Source organism: Strongylocentrotus purpuratus, unplaced genomic scaffold (genome assembly GCF_000002235.5).
Source record: "Strongylocentrotus purpuratus isolate Spur 01 unplaced genomic scaffold, Spur_5.0 spur5_scaffold_2, whole genome shotgun sequence".
NCBI lineage: Eukaryota > Metazoa > Echinodermata > Echinoidea > Camarodonta > Strongylocentrotidae > Strongylocentrotus > Strongylocentrotus purpuratus.
Window position 1 is genome coordinate 6,043,469 of NW_022145605.1, and position 22,738 is coordinate 6,066,206.

Below are 22,738 nucleotides of genomic sequence, written 5' to 3' on the forward strand. Positions count from 1 at the left end.
AAGCACTTGTGGTGCTGTGCATTTTCCTGATCACAGGGAACTTGGAATGATAGTCAGTAATGAGTAAGTATTCAGTTCCATCAAGAAAAAACAGGTCTGTGGCTACCTTTGTCCATGGCGTCATTGGAACTTCGTGCGGTTGTAGTGGTTCCCTTTGTTGCCGATCCTGGTTCTCCTGGCAAGCAGGGCAAGTCTTGACAAGGTTTTCAATATCCTTATTGATGCCTGGCCAGTATACCGTGTCCCTTGCTAGTCTACGAGTTCTCTCTATACCCATATGACTCGTGTGTAGCTGCTCCAGGATGTCTGATTGCAGCGTTGAAGGTATCAACACCTGTCGTCCTTTGAAGATAATGCCGTTGGCGACACCCAGTTCCTCTCGGTATGACCAGTGAATCCTTGAGCTGCTTGGAACCTGCTTAATCACGTCTGGCCATCCATCGTGAATAATTCTACTCAGCTGCTTCAAGTTTGGATCGCTTGCTGTCTCTCTCTGCAGCTGTGTCTGCTTCATAGGTGTGAAGCTTGCCAGATCATTGTCATGATTCTCTTCTAATTCCATGACTTCATCTACATGGAGCTCAACGATGACGTCTCCTCTCTTTCTGGGGTTTGGCAACCTACTGAGTGTGTCTGGTAATGTCATCTGACTTCCGGGCTTGTATAGGATATCACAATCATAGCCCTGTATTTTGACGAGAAGCCTCTGTAATCTTGGAGGCGCACTCCCCAGGGGCTTTCTACAGATCGTTTCGAGTGGTTTGTGGTCAGTGTAGACTGTGAACTGGTTACCAAACAGATATGAATGGAAACGTGTGATCCCAAAAACAAGTGCCAATGTCTCTCGCTCGATGTTTGAGTAGTTTGATTGTGCATCTGACAAACTCTTTGAGGCGAATGCGACTGGTCTTTCATTCTGAAGGAGGCAGGCTCCAAGTCCTTTGAGCGATGCATCTACCTCTAGTACTGTTGGGACACTGGGGTTATAGTACCGTAGACACTTTCCTTCTGAAATTTCTGATTTCAATCGTTGAAAGCATTCCTCATGGTCCTCCTGCCAGGTAAAGGGAACATCTTTCCTCAGAAGATCACGCAGTATTGCTGACTTTTCAGCATAGTTTGAGATGTATGGTGATAAATAGGTCATCATCCCTAACACTCGCTGGAGATCGTCCTTGTTCTGTGGTGTAGGCATTTCTCTGACATCCTCCAACTTGCTAGGATCTGGTTGTATGCCTTTGTCTGTGTACAGTGAACCAAAGAAATTGATGCTTCTCGCCTTGATCACACACTTTGTACTGTTGAACACCAGACCTTCTTTTTGTGCAACTCCCATCAGTCTCCAGAGATTATCATCATGCTCCTGTTCAGTCTTGCCAAATACAGCTATGTCGTCAGCTATACCTTCACAGCCTGGCGCCTGTGCAAGGATTGTGTCCATCCTTTGTTGAAAGATGTCTTGACTCACCGAAAGTCCAAATGGAAGTCTGCGAAAGCAATACCTTCCAAATGGTGATCTGAATGTAGTAAGCTCCTGCGATTCTTCGTCCAGGTGGACTGACCAATATCCTGCCTTTGCGTCCAATTTCGAGAAGTACTTGGCCTGTGAGAATGCAGGATTGAGCTCCTCTAGAGTTGGAATCTTGTGAGGGCATCTTTTCAGGTTTTGATTGAGCCTTTTGGGGTCAAGGCAGACTCGCAATGACCCATCCTTCTTCAGGGCTGTGGTGAGGGAACTGCACCAATCTGTGTGATGAGTAACTTTCCTAATGATGCCGTTACTTTCCATCTGATCCAGCTCTTTCTTGAGCTTGTCCCTCAGGTGGATGCTGCATTTTCGAGGCGCATCAATTGATGGAGTTGCATCCTTCTTCAAGTGCAACGTTGCCTTGCCACTGAAGTTCCCAATCTGGTCAAACTGGTCTGGGTAAGCCGCCTGTAGGTCTTTAGCTGACCTGATGGGAGGAAGATCATTTGGACTGTCCAGGCCCATCTGTTGTTCTACTGTGTGAATCGTAACAATCCCTAGCTTTCTGGAAGTAGGAAGTCCGACAATGACTGGTCCCTTTACGTCCGCAACATACCATGTTTGGTCTACGACCCAAGGCGACCCTTCATACATCATCGACATCATCAAGGTGCCTAAGCAGCGTAAAGGCGTTTCTCCGTAGGCAGATAGTCGCGTAGTAGTGGGACGGATAACATCTTTCCATCGAGCCCTGTACATGTCCTTCAGCGTCCGCAGTGGCAGAACATTACCGCTGGCTCCTGTGTCAACCTTTGCATTGAGGCGATGATGACCCCTCAGGTCTGGACATATGATGTTGATACTCGCATATGCTTCGGTCTCCTCCGAGTCAATAGAGTTTAGCGATATATGTATCATGTGGAATTCACGTTCCCCACTGTCCGGTTGGTTTGTGTCGTCCGGTCCAATTTCGTCAACCTTACGCTGGTTCCTGCTATGAAAGGATGTAGGCCTATACTGCCTGTTTCTGGGCTGTCTCTGCTGTGAGCTCCACCTGTCTTGTGATGGTGGACGTCTAGGAGGGATCTTCGGTTTGACCTGTTCTTTCGTCTTTCGACACATCTTCGCCCAGTGTCCTTTGACGCCACACGAATTGCACAGGTCCGCGAAGGCTGGACACCTCTTTGGAAGGTGTGAAAGACCACAGTTCCTGCATTTCTGCCTACTGTCGTGACTAACAGCATCAATGTTCCCACTTCCAATGGTGTGGAGCGTCTGCAGGCACTGTTTACCGACTTGAATGGCCTCATATTTGCGGCCTTCTTCAAGAAGCTTATCAATTGAGAACCCCTTTTCTTTGTCGAGTAGGTCTTTCTGAAATGACTCGAGTTGTGTAGACGAAATCACCAGCTCTATGAGTCTTTCACTCAATTCCCCCTCGGTGAATTTGCATTCCTTTGCCTTACTCCGACATCTATTGACGAACTCGTCGATCGTTTCTCCAGACATCTGCTTGTATCGCATTAATTCGAGACGATGAATCCTGAAGTTCACTTTGACATTCAGTTGGCCTTCGATTAGGGCCCATAGCTTGCCTGGGTCCTTCTGATCCTCTACACTGAGGCTAGAGGCGTTTATCCTGCGTAACCCTTCGTTCCCAAGAGCTATCTTTATTTTTGTTGCCTGTTTTGTAGTATCAGTTATCTCATTATCGAGAAGGCAAAGTTCCATTCGCTGTTGAAATAACGTGAATTCTTCAGCGAGACCACACTGAGGGTCCCACTTCATCTCTGGATAGCGAGCCATGGTCCTGGTTTCTACAATGGGGTCTTGGACTACACAGGTAATTACATGTAATACATGAATTGTGACTTAAATCGACATGTAGGCCTACATAGCAATTAGCATTTACACTATAGACTAGATCTATATGTACAACTTCAAAATGTAGGTTCAAATGTATCAAAATATATCAAGTCTAGATCCATAGACAATTAGACTCCCTTGTGTAATTGGTCTAGCAAAGACAACTGGTCCTGGACCCGCTTTAAGGGGATACCACGGACCACTGTTTGGTCTATAGTACCAGTGGCAGTGGCAGTAGAGTCTACCACCACTAGATCTAGATCTAAGTTAGTAATAGTACATCAGCACTTCTACATACATGTAAGAGATATGTGTGTATCATTCACTTAATTAGGACAGGTCCACATGTAGAAATTGGACTTGTTAAGGTCTAAAGTAAACACATCTAGAAATCTAGACTAGGCCTAGTCCAGATCTAGACCAGGTCCAGTAATATAGAACAAGGTGAAAGTAGATTTTGATCGAATTACACCACTCATTCTCATACTCGGTCTAGTCTAGATCCATAAGTGGAGTCTAGACTAGAAAAAAGTGTCTAGACTATCTATCTAGGCTAGGTCTTGATCCAGACCCCTAGACTAGACTAGACTCTAGTCCAGTTTTATACGACAAACAAAGCACATTAATTATGGTTTAATTGTTTCAAACCGAGTCCAAACATTATATGTCTGCTTAGATTATAGTCCATTTGATTGAGAGTCTAATCTAGTTTTCATTCCACAATCAGATCCGGCCAAGTCCAGCAATCAGTCCTGGATCTACTTGCACGGTCCGCAACACGACGCTCTGGGTCCGAGTGGCGGCTAGTTCCAAAACCATAATGCAGTGCAGGGCTGGAAGTCCGAGGTAGCGGCCTTAGAGCTGTACTGTTCCCGGTCCCGGTCGAGCCTCTAGGCTCTGGTCTTGTTGAGCCTCTAGGCTCTTCTCCTGACGAGCCTCTAGGCTCTGCTCCTGGCGAGCCTCTAGGCTCTGGTTCTGCCTCCGCATCAGTTCTGGTCCTGAATGTATAGGGCTTTAGTCTGACAGTCAATACACTAGTCTACTCGTAGTGTTTCCCGCGTAATATAGTGCGCAACCTTACGCCGACACAAAGTCATATTGGAGACGCGGCTGTGAGTTTACTCTGCTGGCTGTGCAGTGTGATTGTCGGCAGTTCAAAAACCGTCCCTTATCAATCTTTCATAAGTCATTCAAGATTATTGCTTGCCCTATGTGATCTGCAGTTCAATAGTAATAGATATGGCAATTCTTTTGACCGCTGCCACCATGTTGAAAGATCAGATGAACGGATAAATAAGAGATCACTGTAGAAAAGGTTCATGTATAAGTGGCCATCTTGAAAGTGCTTTATTCATGTATCCTTCCGCCAATCGCGGCCTCATTACGCACATCAATGAACTATTGATGTTGTTCATATAGTACCACAACACTCCCCACATCTTATAATTTCCATAAGTCTTGTTAGTATTTGATAAATGTGGTTACCGTCTTTATTTCGATAACTATGTATAAATATTTGCTTTATTTTCAGATTTAAATGTCTTTTACATAATAATCTGTATGTTAGCATTACTGTCACTCCTCCCTCTCTTTCTCTCTCTCTTTCTCTTCTTCTTCTCTCTCTCTCTCTCTTCTATTTCATTTTTTTCCTTTCACTCTTTCTCTCTTTCTTTCTCTCTTTCTTTCTCTCTTTCTTTCTCTCTTTATCTCTCAATCTCTCTCACCACCTCCCCTTAGGGGAGGGGTCTAAATTTTCAGTTATGCCAGTCGTGGGGGGGGGGGGGGGGCACGTGTTTCGCATTCTCATACCTCTAGATCTGCAGTTGTCAATATGAATTAATGACCCCCCAAAAAAAAAAAAACACAAAAAAACACAACAACAACAACAAACAAAGGCTCCATCAATTAAAAACATCTCTTCAAAAGATTTATGAATCACAGAAAACACAGAATTTACATTGTCGTCAGACAACTCCACAAACAAACCTTCTGTTAACATTTAGACGAAATATTCATGTTTCCGTGTTTTAGTCATCATTTTTATCTCGATAGTCTCAGGGATTTCCTCTCGTCGACTAAATCTCACTATGTGCCCCTCTTTTTTTTTTCTCTCTCTCTCTTTATCTCTCTTCCTCTTTCTTTCTCTTTCTCCCCCTTTCTCTCTCGATCTCTTTCATCTCTCCTCATCTCTCATCCCCTCTCCCACTCTCCCCCTCTCCCCCTCTTTCCCATTCCCATCTCTCTATTAACCCATTCTCACTGTTTCTTACCCACTCTCTTCTCATACCTATTACATGCGCCTCATTTCCCCGCCTCCCTCTCCGATCCACGCTTTGTTCCCCCACCTTAGAAAATATGAATAATGAAATTCATGTGACTTTATTGCATGCTTGAAAGTTTGAGTCACAACAGCGAACACCCTGACTCAAATTAACGTGGCATGCATTGCAGGAAAATGACTCGGCCTCATGGTATCCTTTACCCATATTTCCCCCAAACTCCTGACCGCCTCCCCCCCCCCCCCCCCCCACTCCCTACTCTTAGAAGCTCGATGCCTTCTACCTCAAAGGTAGGAGACCATGAACACCGCTCAGAGTTTGTAAACTTTGAGGCACACAGTAAGGGTTAAATTGCTGTTTGAACAAATAAAGCTGTGTCAATGGCTTTCATATCTTTCATATATGAAATGTATCTTTCTGTGATGAATAAGACGTGTATACAGGTAATTTGATTCAATGTCGACTTTTCAACCATCCCTGTATGCAGTTAATGTTATACTGTTCGCGTTTGTCCACTTTACTGAGTAATTGGATGTATTATACTGCCATACCGGTCTTGGCAGGCTATGCAATGTTACATATTATGATTATGTTTCATACAAAATTTGATTGAATTATGGAAAACGATGAGTCGAATTGAAGCTTAACATGCAATTAGGCCAATGCATAACTCTCATCTATACATAAAGGTCGCCTGACCTGAAAGGCCTTCACAGTTTCTCTATATAGCGCGCGGGGATCCAGGATTCTGTATAATTATTAAAAAAAGGGGAAATACACATATACACAAGGACACAATAAAAAAAAAAATAAGGGCAGTTTCTTCTGATCGGGAATTAATAAGTGGCAAGGATTAGTTGAGCCCCGACCGCCCCCCCCCCCCCCCCCACCACAAAAAACTACCACTGCTCTCTACGGAACGTAACTGTACTTTTCCCTCAGGTTTTCCCTACCTAACCTTCCAATGTCAACGTTCACAGTTCTCGAGTGAACATTATTAACATTGTTCAAAAAATGGATATTTAAAAAAAAACACGTCATTCTTTGCACACTTTTGGCATTAGCGCTAAACTCATTTTTTTGGCCGTCCAAGCACAACTCATCTAAATCATAGATTAAGGATCCGCTTCACGTGGGAATATATCATATAAAAAATCACCCTCACTGTTCTCAGAAGATAACTCAATTATGAGACCTGGATCTAATTATTGCCAAAGCGATGAGTAGTTGCCTTCTGTAGCAAACCCCAGCTCTTTGCTTGGTCGCCATATCCCCCCTCCAATTTTGACAAGGCTAACTTTAGCGCGAGGAGAAAGTTTATTTTTAGAATGCCCCATTTCCGACCGGCTTAGACCCCGGGTCTACGGGCCGAGAACCAAAGGGTCGACTGACGAAGCAATTAGCCCCTTTCTAACCCTATTTATGAAATTTTCTCCTTCAGTGCAATACCGTATTTGTCACTGTGAGAAGTCACTGAAAAGTCAGCATATTTCTATTACAGACATTTTTTTTCCTCTTTAAGTACCTTGTTATTTTGATAAGTAACCAAATCTTTATAAATGGAGCTGAAAGTGACGGAGCTAGTCAGGCATAACCTTGATCTTACGCTCGTAACATTATATACTAATCTCTTTAGCGCCAACTATATCGGTCGCAGTGAAAAGCCATCGAAAAGTCACCATAAATATACCAAATTTTACCTATCATGTTCCTTGATACAATTTTCCCAATTTACTGAAATGTGATAGCGGAGAGGTGTTGACACAGTTTATTTGTATGCTTATCCTCCTAACATGTTTATTTTTAGAAGTCGCAATTATCATTATCATCACGTTTTTAGCACAAAATTATATCAATATTCGTCACTTGAAAAACTGAAATCATAAATTATTACAAATTCATCCTTCTGGAGTCGTGTTCCCCATGTGTTGACATGACTGAATGGTGTTTGTGAAGAGGGTAGGGGGAGGGGGGGGGGGAGGTTTTGAGAAAAAGATGTTCAATGTGAAAAACTTATAATTTTATATTCGATTTAAATAAGGATGGAATTAGTACAAAAAAGTAACGTAGCATTTTTAGAGGTAACGTTTCTACTCTACTAAACCTTTTAATACATACACCCACCTAAAGCCGTCTACGCCCCCTTCTTTTTGCAAGAAGGTAAATTCGTTGGTTGAGAATGGGAAGAGCAGTAAGTCTACATAACACGTTGCACGGTTGCACTAAGGCCGTCTCATCCTCCACTGACGTATCGCCAATTACTTCAAACATTTGAATAATTCCACGTTAATTTGTATGCCGTCATCGCTCCTAAAATTGGTCTACGAAAGGGTTTCGTCTCACGACTCCTAATGATCTTTCTTTGAATGCACTTATTTCTGGGATAACTTTTAAGTCATGTCGATGTCACGAACAATTACCCTCCCAATTAAATGTCCTAATTGTGTAATGCCACCCCCCCCCCCTTTCATAAATCACTGCACACACGTTCTTACACGGGTTAACCTGGGACAAAAGAAATAGAACAATAGCCCACAGAGGGAATCAAAACTTTTGATTTAATTTTCATGTACTTTGGTTTTTTTTAATTGGAGTGTGGCATGGTGAGGGAACATTGAATTACCCGTTGGCCGTCAGACTTAATCCGAGTTTCTGATGATTCGAAATGAGTGCCAATTACTTGGCTCATTGTCTCGGTGATCCGTTGATTAAGAACGACCCCGCGGTCTCTGCTCCGCACTTCCTGCCCATATTACGCCCCAATTTACATGGATAAAATAAACCCTTGTATAATTTCGGAGGAAGGGTGAGCTAAGAATAACCCTCGATCTCTGGACCAGCTCAAGTTCGAGAGTTTCGGTACCATGCAGTTTCCCATAGAATGTGCTGCAGGTGGTTTTTTCATTCATTTCAAAGTATATGTTGTCCCTATTAATTTATAGTTTAATAGTTGCCACCTGAATTAGCATTTTCATAATTGATTTTGTATGCATGTATATACATCTATTGTAATAAATCTATATATCTATACGTTGCTTTTTTATATTTTGGTCACAATGAGGAACGTGCTTTTGCAATATTAATGGCTTTTCTTACCGATGAGAAATGCCCGTTGTTATATAGCAGCTGCTCGCCCTCCGAACCACCAAGGCTATGACCCCAACATCTAATTAAAAGAAGAACAAAACTTGTTTCAAATTTGTTCGTCACATGGATCAAGAAATACCCAGAATATCATGTCTGATGATTTTAACGAGATAATGACGTAAGCTGTCAAATTGAAACTCCTCTCTGTCCAATAAATATTATCACTTTGGTCAGATTTCAAAGGAAACCATTTTAGATGTGGACATTTTCAAAAATACATTTTCCGGTTTTGTGAGTGGAAATTATTACAGTTGATGAGGACAAGGTCAATGAAAGGTCTATTAAGTATGAGAGATAGTACAACTTTAGAGGGAAAGGCAAATAAATGAAGTAACATATATATATATATATTTTTAATTATTATTATTTTTTATTTTTTAATAATATTTTTTCTTCTGCATTGGCAGAAAGTAATGATGCTGTGGCAAAGTTGAACAATAATTCAGTGGGGCATTTTTGAAGCTTTCTTGATCAAGACTGGCTCTTAGAATTGACATGATTTTTTTTTTATTTAAACATATTATCCTACATTTATTATCCTGCTTCCACGGAATTAATTTATATATTTTGGTGCAATTTGGCCTTAAAAGTAATCAACTTCATCATACACAGATACATGAGATAAGAGTGAGCCCCTTTTGCGGTAGATTTGTGGATGTCAACATCACAGAAGTTGGGGTTAAGATGGAACAAATTAATTTTGATGTTAGACCTACGATAACAGATAACCACTGAAATAGTAATTACGATCTCACCCACTAAGAGGGTCCATGTCATCGCGGTTTAGATGATATAATTAGAGGAGCATTAAGGGTTGTTTCTACAGGTTTAAGACGTAGACTTGCGATTGGAACGTCAGTGTATTTCCGAACTGATTTTAAGAACCTTCCGCAGGTCCCACCCTATAATTCTGTGGTGCTTTATTTCGAGGTTATGTGCGTATAATGTGACGTTTACCGTTACCGTCATAAATGTATGATGTAACGTGTACTATTTTGTATCATATAGTTTTCAAAAGTTTCCAAAGTATGCGTTAATATCGAGGCTGACACAAGGTTACTTTTTACAGCCGTTAAAGCCAACTACGCACATTTGGGGCATTATTTTGTTGAACTATATCATTTTTGGAATGAATCATTTACTTACGTTATTTCGCATGTTACATTTCTAATTAAATCCGTTAGCTGTTCTTTGGCTTACTCAGTTCAATTTGTTTGTATTTACTTTTTTATCAAATTCTATAGATGAAGTGAGCATCAGCATTTTGATTTGCGATTGTGAATCAGTTAGCAGATCCTTCTTTCCATCTTATTCCTCTCTGTCTTCTTTCTCTGTCTTTTTCTCTATTTTCCCTCTTTCACTTTATCTTGATGTCAAGTTGGACTTCCATATTGGATTGAATTATCCTCTCTCTTTCTCCGCTTTTTCTCTTTTTCTCCAGCCCTCTCTCCTTCCCCCTTCCCATCCCTGGCTCTCTTTCCTCTCTATATCCCTCTCTCTGTCTCTCTGTCTGTATTTCTCACTCTATCTTTCTTTCTGCCTCTGCATTTGTCTTTTTCCCTCTCTCTCTCTCTCCATCTCTCTCTCTCTCTCTCTCTCTCTCCCCCCCCCCCTTCTTTACCCCTTCTCGTTTTCTATCGAGTCCATGAGTCACTGTCAATCAAATCGTTATTGGTCTGGAACTTTTTCTCGGTTCTTTCTCGACGCCTGCATGTCAAGCGATACATTTGCCTTGTTGTCATGACGACTGGAACAAACAAAGACTCAAAACACCACGCAATTGCCGAGCTAAAAACCTTTTCGGTTAAGAGTTAGACAGTTTTGGGCCAGGATTTTCTATATTTAGCATCCTTCCTGACGGGTACCCCAAGTTTAAAAAAGTCCTTTCGCAGAGATATCCCGGGGGCAGCGATCCAGTCGTCAAAATTTATATTGTATCAGTTAAAGAACAGTATTTTCAACCATTTTTACAGATAAAAATCACCACATATAATTTATTAATTCCTCCAATTTCACCGACTATCTTCCGTGCTATCAAAGTTAATTTATGCTTTAATAACTCATTGGAAGAGCAATCTTAACTTTGTGCCAAAAATAAAAAAAATAAAAATGTCTGATTAGTGATATTTCTGATAATTTTTTCCAGCAAAAATGCAATATTATTCAAGAGCAAGATTAAAGGGGCACGTTCCCGCCAGTGTAGTTATCGGAACATGCCATCTGCGTAGAGCCGTATTCTGTCGTTGTCAATAGGCAGCTATAGCGCCGTCAGCGCGTACGTATTTTGAGCGCCCTCTGGAATACGGGAAACATTCCCCTTTAACATTATTTTTAAAATCTTAACATATTTGCGATGTATTTAGCAAAACTAATTTGCTGTTATCTTCTCGTGTTTTCTTTCTTTTCTGCAGAGAGCTACAAGTTAAACTACATAGAAGTGGAAATAGGGCCACCCAAAGCTCGATATTGGTAAGTATTTCATTAAAACATTTTTTATGAATCACCGTAGAAATATTATCTTACATGCAAAGTTCCGTCAATCAATCATTTCATTCAATTCTTTTGTTCTATGAAACTTGAAATGAAGACTAAATCAAATGATTCTTAACCTAATGATCATTGCACATAATGTGCCATTTATCTAGTGTTGTACTGCGTCATCGACTATTGCGCTCTTTGACGTACCCCGTAAAATGATTATTTGAATCTTTTATAGCAATATCAAGGATTACTTTATGATTTTCTTTTCTGTAACAGCGAGAATGGTGAACCCTTACCTATAATGAAGGTCGAACCGGGAGGAGGAAAGGTCAAATACAGCACCATCGTCTTTCCTGACAAAGAGAAGGAGAAAGAAAAAGGGTAAGTTTATAGACAATCTAGAATATTTAAAGACATTTCTAAAAATTGTTCATCAGTATCAAGTGATTTCCTTTTTACAAGAGGCACGTTCGCAAAAATAATTTTTGACTGAATTCTCGTGGGCCATAATTCGATCATTTTTTGTATTGCATAACTTATTACAGATATTTTGTTTTACTGTTGCAGTCATGCCAATGGACACACTACTTCTTAGAGGATGTATAGTGCAATGTCTATAATGATACGATACAATGTCTGATTCGTTATGTTCTGAGATACAGGACTTGTTGAAAATCTCGGTTAGTCTCTGTTTAAAGGCAAATATCCCAAATCTTATCATTTTGAAAACGTTCATCACTGAATATCTATTGTAAGACGATGTGAATACATAATGCTTCTACTGAACTTGGGCAGGTGCTAAATTATTCGTGCGTGTGCGTGAGTGTGCGTGTGTGTGCGTGCGGGTTTGTTTGTGTGTGTTGCGGGGTGGAGGTGGGGGTGATCGGTAAGCTGACATAGCGGGAAGCCAGTGCCATTCGACAACAGTTCCGAGCAATAAGATAAAGGTTATTTCTACGCGATCGAAATCTAGATGCAACTCTCCCCCTCCTAAATCTACAGATTCTCTGAAATGATTAGACCCACCTTCGAATATCTTAAGTGATACGCAAACGAAGTTTTATTTTTCTGAAGAATGCGCAAAGGAAATTGTGACGAACGCGGGGTGGTTTAGAAGGAGTGAGCGTTACGAGTGTGGAAAATAAGTCCGTCCCAGATAAGGGGTAGGAGGGATGGGCGTGATGTAAAGGATACGGCAGTGATTGTAACAGAGATTGTCGGATGGAGATTCTTCATATTATATACACCAGCAATTTTGTTTAAAATTGACTAAATTTGACCAGCAGGGTCAAAAATATATTTTGTATTGAAAGTCAATCTGAATCCACTTTGACATCTATCCCATCCGAATCGCACTCTGCATGATGAACAAACAACAACTTAAAACAACAACTTAAAACAACAACAACAAACAATGGGAATTTATCATCGAAGATACTTTCTAAAAGCGCAAAGACAACCACGAAACCTTTTCAATCGTGACAGACTAGAGGAAGGGGCGGATCTGACATGGTCTTCCTGTCTTACGTAATGAAGTAGTAATACATTATTTTTATCTACTCCCAGTTCTCACTTTCCCAGACACACAAAGGCAACCAATTCTTCTCATTCTTCTTGATCTCTTTCTCTAATTCCCACCCTGCCTTTCCAAACTTCTGCTTTATTCTAATTAGTGGGCGTTAGTTGTGATTCTTTCTACGGACTACATCATATTTTGTTTTGCATTAAATTTCAATTTAATTTGCTTTAGCATCTCAGAAGTTGCAGATGGGGGTTCTAAATCACATTAGGTCCGCTTTAAAGGCCTCGACTATTCCTCATTCTGTTGGTCTCATTATTGTGTGCGTGTGTGTACGTGAGCTTTCTGCCCCTTTTCATCTGTTTACGTCTTTCTCTCATTATATCTTTCTCTCTCTTTCTTGCTATCTCTGTCACTTTATCTATTTCACTTTCTTCAAGGATGTCACTTTATATTATAACCCTCTACCCCCGTCTCTCTCTCTTATTTTCTATATTGGTGTTCTCTTTTCTATGTGTCATTGCGTGGTGCGGTGTGGGAGTATCTGTGCGTGAATATGCTTCCCGTCTTCTCCCCCACCCTAGCCTCCTTTTTTCTCCCTCACTCACTCACTCTCTATCCGCCCCTCTCTTTTTTGTGTGTGTGTCTCTCTCTCACATACACACGCGCGCACAAACGCACACGCACACATAGAGACATTCCTATTTTCCCCTCTCTCTAGCACTTTTTATGTTTAACATTTCTGATTATCTCCTTTCCTCTTTGTCTCTCTGTCTCTCTTTCTGTCTCTCAATGTTTCCACTGTTGTATCCGTATTTCAAATACTCGGTCTTCTATTCTCTCTCTCTCTCTCTCTCTCTTTCTATCTCTCTCTCTCTTAGTTCATATCTTTGTCACTAAATCTCTTTCCTCCTCTTCCACTATCCCTCACTGTCTCGTCGACTCTTGTCTCACCTTATATCCCTAGCTAAGTCCTTCACATAGCTATACTTCTGGCTGACGGCATCATAGTTCTTAAAGTTCGTCGGGTGATGATGAGTAATCACCAAAGTTCGTCTACCCTTACATCAATGGGCATACACAATAAAGAAACAATGACAATGACAACCTCGTCTCCAGCAACCATGACAAACTATTCTAAGAAATAATACGTCACAGAGTTATCATAGTAAATCCATGAATTAATTGCTAAGATTAATACTGAGAAATGTATGGATTTGATAAGAGCGTGGTTGTGGTGTGGGGGTAGAGGGGGAGTGGTATAGGGCAACAAGGGGGTCGTAGAACTACTCTAACTTTCGTTAACATTACATCACAGGTGCGTCACCTTTGGCCGGGTTCCAGGTTACCGATATTAGGTATTTTCTTGACCTGTATAGTCATGAAGGTTAAGGGGAGGCCCTATATGAAGTGGCGTGTTGCTGTTGTTGTTGTTGTTGTTGAAATTGTTGTTTTCATGAAAATATTGCCTTCGTACCATAAACCCCATGAACATGAATCGACGTGATAGTATTAATGTAGCATCAAGAAACACTTTCATGTTTACTAGCCAATCAAAGACACAAACGAAGATTATGCATGCAAAGATGATTTACTTGATGTTTAAATTTCAAGGCACATCACTTAATATAAAATGGAAATTATGCCTAAGGATTTATACAGGCTTTGCTTTATACATCGGCTGTTGTTTGCCAATTGGAAGGCATATACCAAGAGAGTGTGAATAATTTTCATTTTATATATTGCTCAGTCTAATGTAGTTCATGAATTGTTCTTACTTAATCTTTTCAGTTCAGAAAAGAAATCGAAAAATGACTCGTCATCGTCATCATCGTCGAGCAGTTCTTCGACGTCTGCATCGGACAGGAGATCGAGTAACTCAGGGCGCGGGATCATCAAAGGCTTCACCCTCGCCCAGAAGACAGCAGCCATCACGAAGACGCTCTCCGGTCTAACCAGCAAGCTTACCTTATCGCATTCATCATCATCCCATGATAAATCGTCATCGCACGATAAATCGTCATCGCACGATAAATCGTCATCGCACGATAAATCGTCATCGCACGATAAATCATCATCGCATGATAAAACGTCATCGCACACAACGTCGACGGCGACCTTGGCGGCGGTTGCAGCGATATCGGCGCTCTCGGCACCGCCCAACAGACCGCCTCCCCTGCCGGACTTGTCGGATACTGGAAAGATTCGACCCCAGCCCCTGGGAGAGGAGAGCGAAGCTAAGGAAGTGATGGTCGGTATCAAGAGCAGTGGTTCGATAACGGGAAGCAGTGGACGATCACACACCAAGCTGGAGAGGAAAGAAAGCTACAAAAATGTCAAACAGGTGAGATAAAACTCCATGTGATTTGTTGCCTCAACGAAAATTATAAATATCTCACTCATTGAGTTTCAGAGATCCATTTTGTTGAATTTGTGGAAAGAATGCCTGGCTGAAAAAGCACCTAGAAAGACACGTTTTCATCAAATCCATGAATTTGACAAAATTTTCTCGTACCTTCAAAGCCCTCCTTCCCAATACCTTAAAAAGTGATGATAGATTTTTAATGGAACTGGGCAACCCTGGCGATCAAAGCTAAGGATTTTGTGCAAGCTTCGCGGAGATTCTGGAAGATTATGTTCTTGACGTAGGTCGGGATAAGTGTGATTAGTCAGATCATAAATGTTCTAAGCCATGAAGCCAGTTTCTCTTAGCATGTGAGGTACATGACCATGTCAAGACAAAACAGGAAAACAAGAAATGAACTTTAAGGTAGGGTCAGAAGTTTTCAAAGAACTTCAAGTGTTCTCCTATATTTCAAGAATAAAAGGAGGGCGGATCCATTGAGACAAGAACAGAAGAAAATGCGGCCGCCCCCTTGATACTAAAAACCTGCGAAGACACTTTATTCGTTTCTCTACGCCACTTTTTTTTCTTCTTCCTTTTCTCGTAATGTCTAACTATTCGACCCACCTTTGGAAAACCTGAATTAAAAATAACATCAACAGCAACAAAAATAACTACATCAGACACCTTATGTGGAAATATAATTATATAGGGCAGATATGATTTGCATGCATAATTTTTATATTCACATATCCATCATAGTTTCTATTGTAATTGTCGTAGCATGATTGCATCAACATTACACGCATGGAATCATATCTTGTAATCTTTGTGTTTATTTTCCCTTTCTTTGTTTCTTTATTCATGTTTTCTTTTTCATCCACATTATTTTACGTCGCCGTAATTACTAGTGCTATCCCCCAGTCGCATTTAAAATCTACTGCAACCAGAATCGTGGAAAATCTGTGTCATAGCTATCTTCACAGGTACTTGACATAGCTGGAAATAAGTTTTTATCTTTTTCTAAATTAAATCTGTTTAAAGATGCATGCTGGGGTGCTATTTTTAGGATTAAATTAACGGGGAAATATTCGCTGCTCCCCCTTTGCTCAAATTCCCACGTACTGCGCTGTTAGAACGGAAGCCGAGGAGGGGGTAACGAAGGGATTGGGGGTTGTCAAGGTCGGTATATACGAACGGAAGCTGATGATGATCTTAGCCATGATGACTGGCTTGATTAACTCACTGCATGCCGCTATGAACTCCACGTGTACACGTGTATATTTACTCCATGTCCATCGCTAGTAGCCTACATTATCACAAATTATGAATATCAATTGAAGAAAAAGACTACCTTTCCTCCTCGTCCATCCTTCCAATCCCACCCTGTCAATAAACGAAATCCCTTAAAATTATAAAGAAGAGCTATAACATGCCATTTGAAGTGAGTCCTATATACTCTCCAATTGACAGTCATGAAGTGAAAATAAAATTTAACAAGAAGACTTGGACAAAGCGAAATTAAACAAAGTATTCCAAACGCGTCACACATTCTTATCCCCAAAGATCATAACACAGAAATCATACCACAAACCTGAACTTAATTGAAATTATGCATACAATAGTGAAGCACCAGGAGTGTGAGTTGTGGCATGAGGCATGAGCGCTATACGAAAATCCTACTGTTAGTAATAGTAATAGTAAAGAGAATGATAATAAAAATAGTACTTGCCTTCTTACCATTTTAAAGACTAGTAGCAAAGTTGGTGATCCCACATTTACCATAGCTGCATCCAAAGAATGTAACAATATCCCATCTTTCATCAACTCCAATTTAAGAAATTCCTGAAAATGTATCTCTTCCCAAAATAAATTAACCCCCATACATATTTTCATCCCTTTAATAATACGTACTCATTTTAAGTTTCATTCAATATCATACATCATTTATTTTGTAAACGTTGTGATGAATTTGTATTTTTTAGAGCGTACTAAGAGCTAGTTAGTATTATTATAATTTTTATTATTATTATTTATTATTATTTTTGTTGTTGTTGTTCTTATTATTGTTATTATTACTATTATTAATTTTACCACGACGACCACTACAACTACACAGTAAAAACGCTGCTTAAAAAAGTGATGTTTACTTACAGTTGTACACTATCTTAAACAACAGTTGAACAAATTGTGAACAATGTTGCTCGAAACGAAAGTAATTTTGTTGAACATTCGCTGTTTAAAATTTAATGACTGCTATATTTACTATACGAGAGCTTTTAGACAGTGTTGTTTATATATGACGTCATGTGTCTCGTGCCAGTAAAGTGCGCGTTGGCTAAAAGCTTTATTTCACATTGTTATGTTTAGAAACAGGTTCCTTGAAACTGACATGCAATTGAAATTAACATGCCACTTAGCAATGCAGTGCAGCTGTTTAGGCACAGCTCATTGTTATTCATATTAGATGCATACTCACAATGCAAGTGTATGCAAGGGTCTTCTGTTGACTACACAGATTGATACATATGTAAAAGCGCATGGATATTGGGTCTGAATTAAACTACCAAAGCAACCACACGTGTTTCTGCAGGCTCCATTTTTAGCTTAATAGTTATTACTTTCCAACCCACAACACAACACACATCATGGCCGACCAAGCTACCGACGCGCTTCTAAGTGACTGGGGATTCAATGGCTTAATTGAAATCACTTTTCTATTAACCAATTTGAAGTTTTTAACTTATAGCGTAAGTTCACAGTTGAAATTTTCAGTATCTGTACGCAAATGTCAGAATATAGGTAGACTTAAAATCGTCGCGTCATGCAGTGCGGCACTGATCGCGCACTCGGTTATAACGTGTGCTAAATTCCTTGCCATAGAGATTGCATGCATCCCTATATAATGCAGTTTATACGTGCGTGCTTGCGTGCTCATGCAAAATGGGCACTGTTTTGGCGCTAATTCATGAATTGCAGAATTACCCTGCCATATTGTTAGTCTTCATATACCTATAATATAGAGACCCAGAAGTAGTGGTGCACTTATTCAGAGTATCAAACCCAAATTATACGCCATTATACAACCCTTTTGTTGTAAACAACCCCCACTGAACAACAGCTCCTTTTTAAACAACTTTCTTTAAACAACCCAGTTGGTGTAAACAATCCCCACTGAACAACAGCTCCTTTTTAAACAACTTTCTTTAAACAACCCAGTTGGTGTAAACAACCCCCACTTAACAACAGCTCCTTTTTAAACAACTTTCTTTAAACAACCCAGTTGGTGTAAACAACCCCACTGAACAACAGCTCCATTTTAAACAACCGTCTTTAAACAACACCAGTTGTTTAAATTGTGATTTTAAACAAGTTGTTCAAAATGTTGATCAACTAAGTGTTTAAACTTTAAACAACTCGAGATGCTTAACATTTTAAACAACTTTCAGATCAGGTCACCCGTTAATCAAGAGTTGTTTAAACTTTTAAACAACTTGTTCACAAAATTTTTAACTGTGTACACTACTACTTAATACTACTACTACTTCTTCAACCAATACTACTGCTATAATTAGTTACAATACTATTGCTTTACTCATTATTATTATTATTGATATTATTGTGATTATTATCATTATCATATCATTTAATATTATAAGTTCTCGCGTACGGATTCGAATCTATCACAATGAACTCACAAAGCAAGGTCAGACTCAGAGCCTTTTACTGCGAACTAACGCATGTATAATTGAGAAGGCCTATACCTTGAAAGTATATTGGTCAATGCCATAGCTGGACGTTATAAATTCTATTTTAAAAAGGGTAATTTACGTTACCCGACTATAAAGACACACCTCCCACAGTCAGACCTATATATTTAGTTTTCAAGGATGTCATTGTATTGTTATGACCTCCTTTCTCACTTGAGTTTATACTGAACGTTCAATTGAACGGCACAAGGAACATTAATATGCAATTTTTTTATTTTGTTTTGTTTGAAACGAATGAAAGGTTGTGTTTGTATGGCATGAATGAAATGTTATATTTACTGTTATGTTTATGATTTTGAAAATATATGTTGATGTGCGTTTTATAACAGAAGATCTTATTATTTTCATTAGTGTTTTGTTATCACGTTGTTATATAATACAAGAAGTAATACGATTCCATTGTATATTTTATTTCCATTATGTTTTGTTACGTTTTGTTGTTCAACTTAAGTTGTTCTTTAGAGTAAAGCTGTTAATAAAGTATCAAGCGTAGAAGTATTCGATGAATATATTGTTTATGATTTTCATTTTCGGACCCTTCTGCATGTTTTGTTCTTTTTTTGTTCTATCTTTATTTGTTTAGTTCAAGTATTTTATTCGATTTCTTTTATTCATTTACATCGTTTCAGTTTCACTTGAATTTAATTGAAATTTAAGGAAGCTGTTTTAGCAGGACTGACGACTTTTCAGATTTTGTAGAATAAAATGTCGGTATTGTTTCATGTTTGGTAGGGAAGAATCTCAAATGCTGAAAGAGTATGGGGAATAAAAGCTTATACATGTATTTTAGAAGGCAAATATTTCGAAAACAGAAGCATTTGTAACTTTTTTCGTGGGGGGGGGGGTGCTCGGGTTATGTTATTTGGTTGCTATATTGAGCTAGTGTCTTGACCATCTGTCACAGTCGCTAATTACTTAAAGGTCATGAGCTTTCTCACGTTCTATTGGATGTCTTTTGAAACCTTCATTGGGACTTGAATAAGTTTTAACATGTATGATCAATGCACTGGCGTATCCAAATGTACCTGGACACCCGCACAGCTTTTGACACTCTGCAAGTGTAATTCCGATGCCTCCAAACGAGGGGGGAGGGGGTTACACCGATCACTCCTTTTGCTGTATAAACCAGCACTTTCATGGTACAGAAAAGACGCGAGTCGATATAAGACCATTAGGTATCTATACCCTGGTTGAAGAAAACTGTTTTTTTTTTAATGAAAATACCCCCAAAAAACATTAGTTATTTAGGAAGAATCCATATCAAAAGCTGCATGTTTTTATTGCTTGACTGAATGAAACAATCGTGAGGTAGGTTTTTGTCTCTAGGAACTATTTTACAATCTCTGTGAGGTCACCCGAAGCATACCAAACTACGAAGTGATAACCAGGCTATGTATAGTGATATTACTCATTTACAAAATGACTTGCAGAACTAATTAATCGGCAGAAGGTGTTGCGAACATCTTATTTGTATGTGAGATTCGGCCAGCAATCACGGAAGGGCCCCATTCTTACGAATGAAATAAAAATAGAATAATTTTGTCTGGGCAGTGACTCTAGCGAGGTCATTACTGACCAATCTGAAATGACCAGGGCAACAAAGGGTAGGTTATCAACCCTGGGAGGGTTAAGCGGCCCCTGAACTGCTCATAATCTAAGGATTTATACACCGGTGCTCAGAAATGACTTGGCAATATTTCTATCTACATCTTGTGAATCAAGAAGATCGCTCTTTTCATTGACCCTGTTGACCGTACAAGCATGAACACGAGTAAAATGTATTTATTTCTCTTTTTTAAGAGTATGGGTATTTTACTTTCTTTTCTGAACCTTTTCGTCTATAACTATCAGGATGAATGCATGTACTCTGCGTTTTAATAACAACAAGGTTCCTTTCTATACTGTTGGATGTAAAATGCATGACAAATTTTGTTTGATTTGGTTGAAACAATATTATTTTAAGTTCGACAAGTGTTTTTAACAAAATATACACTTTGGCACAAGTATCTATGAATGAACTCTTGAAGAATACATGTAGACCATATATGATTATTCGTACCCAATAGGAATTTTCTTTGCTTCTTCGTCGATGATTATTTTTAAGTCATAATATAAAATGTTTGAATTCTCATAGAGGTTTTCTAGAATAAAAGGTTTTCTGTAATTTGCATGTTACAGTTTAGTGTAAGGATGAGTCAAGACAAGGAAAATGGAGTTTTGTTTTACACTTAATCTGGAAAACTGTCAAAGGTTTCTAGTCAGTGGTAAATCATATATATTATGAATTATTGATGGAAAATTACATGAATATAATTTTTCAATAACAGAACAGAATGATGAAGCTATACGCCGTTAATGTTGGAACTACTTTGATTGACTCGCACCTGTAACAACTTGCAAACTTTTGGTTTACATAAAACTGATAACGATTTGAGAACAAAATTTAATTACTCATTTCGTACTTTAATTACAACTTTAGCAGATAGACGGTCTTTCGTTATAAGAAGGATGATTTTCATAATCGTCATATACAGCATCATCGAGAACATAGAGAGCTGAGTGACTTACAGTTCAATTCCAAACTCCATTTTCCCTTTTCTTGCTTCGTCCTCAGCAAACGCACCAACAACAGAACACCAAGACACCACCCGCTTCGCCACCCCGGAGACGTGCCCTGTCTACACCGACTCGCTCACGAAAGTTCCCTTCCGAGGCCGAGCTCGCAGACGCCATCAAGGCACACCAGGAGAGGCGGGAATCGCCACCGTCCAAGACCCGGACACTGCCCGCGAGGGACAAGTTGTGGATGGAAGACGACTTTGAGGCTGAGGAAGGGTTCTGGGACTACGAGGACGCGATGTCTGATGGCTACTGGGTGTCAAACGAAGCGCCCCACGACGAGTCGTCGTCCGAGGATCTGCAGGGTTTGACAAGGTCGGCCCCATCCACGGAGCTTGGTCAAGCCATGCAGGCAATGCGGATGAAAGTCAGAAGGAAGTCGTCCACGGGTGAAGCCTATGATAATGTCTTTGAACCAGAGTGCTCACCGACTGCGACGAGGCAACATTTTGTGTTTGGAGGTGGTGACAGCGGCTCAGGATCGGGTACAGAATCGCCACGTTGCGAGACACCGTCACCCACAAAACAATCTGCATCACCTGTTAGCAGACGACTGCATAGAAGTGAGTTAGAGCAGGCATTCGCGAGGAGAAAACTCACGGGACGATTCCACAACGATTCGTACGACTTTGATAATCATTCCTCAGGAAGCAACTCACCAACGTGTTTTGACGACCCATGCTCATCGGGCTACAGACCAGTGCCCGCTGTTCCAGTGACCAGAAGTCGTGACTACTGTGGGTCACCAGACTCTCCTTCTTACATGGACCATGAGTACAGGGGATCAATTTCTACCAGGAAACCCGTACCCCTCCCGCGGAACCAAAGATGCAGGGAGTCCGCATCAGAGGCATCTGCTTTCGACAGCATGACGTGTCCGATGCGACCGGTGCCGTCGCCGCCGCATCACTTCAACCTCTCATTTGACTTTCTATCAGGAGCGAGAGATTCGTCGGGTGACGAAACGTACATGAACGTCGCTTTCAAACCCAAGGGAGACGGCCATCGCTACGAAAACGTCGTCCTCGATGATAGATTTTCAGGATTACATTCGGTAGGGATTGTTTTAGTGATGTATAACATTTATTTAAACAAATACACTAACTTTACTTTAGGTTGCTATCATTGTGCTAAATACATTTGTTCGTGCTGTTTCTTACGGTACATCGTAAGATTCTTCTTTCAAGCAAACGCATTCTTGTTTGTTACAAAACCATTACATCTTTTATAAAGTATTACTGATTA

At 40.1% G+C, this 22,738-nt stretch overlaps 1 protein-coding gene across 1 annotated transcript in view; it reads left to right on the forward strand.

The window, feature by feature from the left end:
• LOC764376 (probable GPI-anchored adhesin-like protein PGA55) overlaps positions 1-22,738 on the forward strand; it is a 44,530-nt gene that overhangs the window by 9,402 nt on the left and 12,390 nt on the right. Inside the window, exons 2-5 of the mRNA XM_011678074.2 lie at positions 11,172-11,229; positions 11,518-11,622; positions 14,552-15,104; positions 21,489-22,547. Coding sequence (XP_011676376.2) covers positions 11,172-11,229; positions 11,518-11,622; positions 14,552-15,104; positions 21,489-22,547 — 1,775 coding nt within the window. The remainder of the gene's footprint in view (positions 1-11,171; positions 11,230-11,517; positions 11,623-14,551; positions 15,105-21,488; positions 22,548-22,738) is intronic.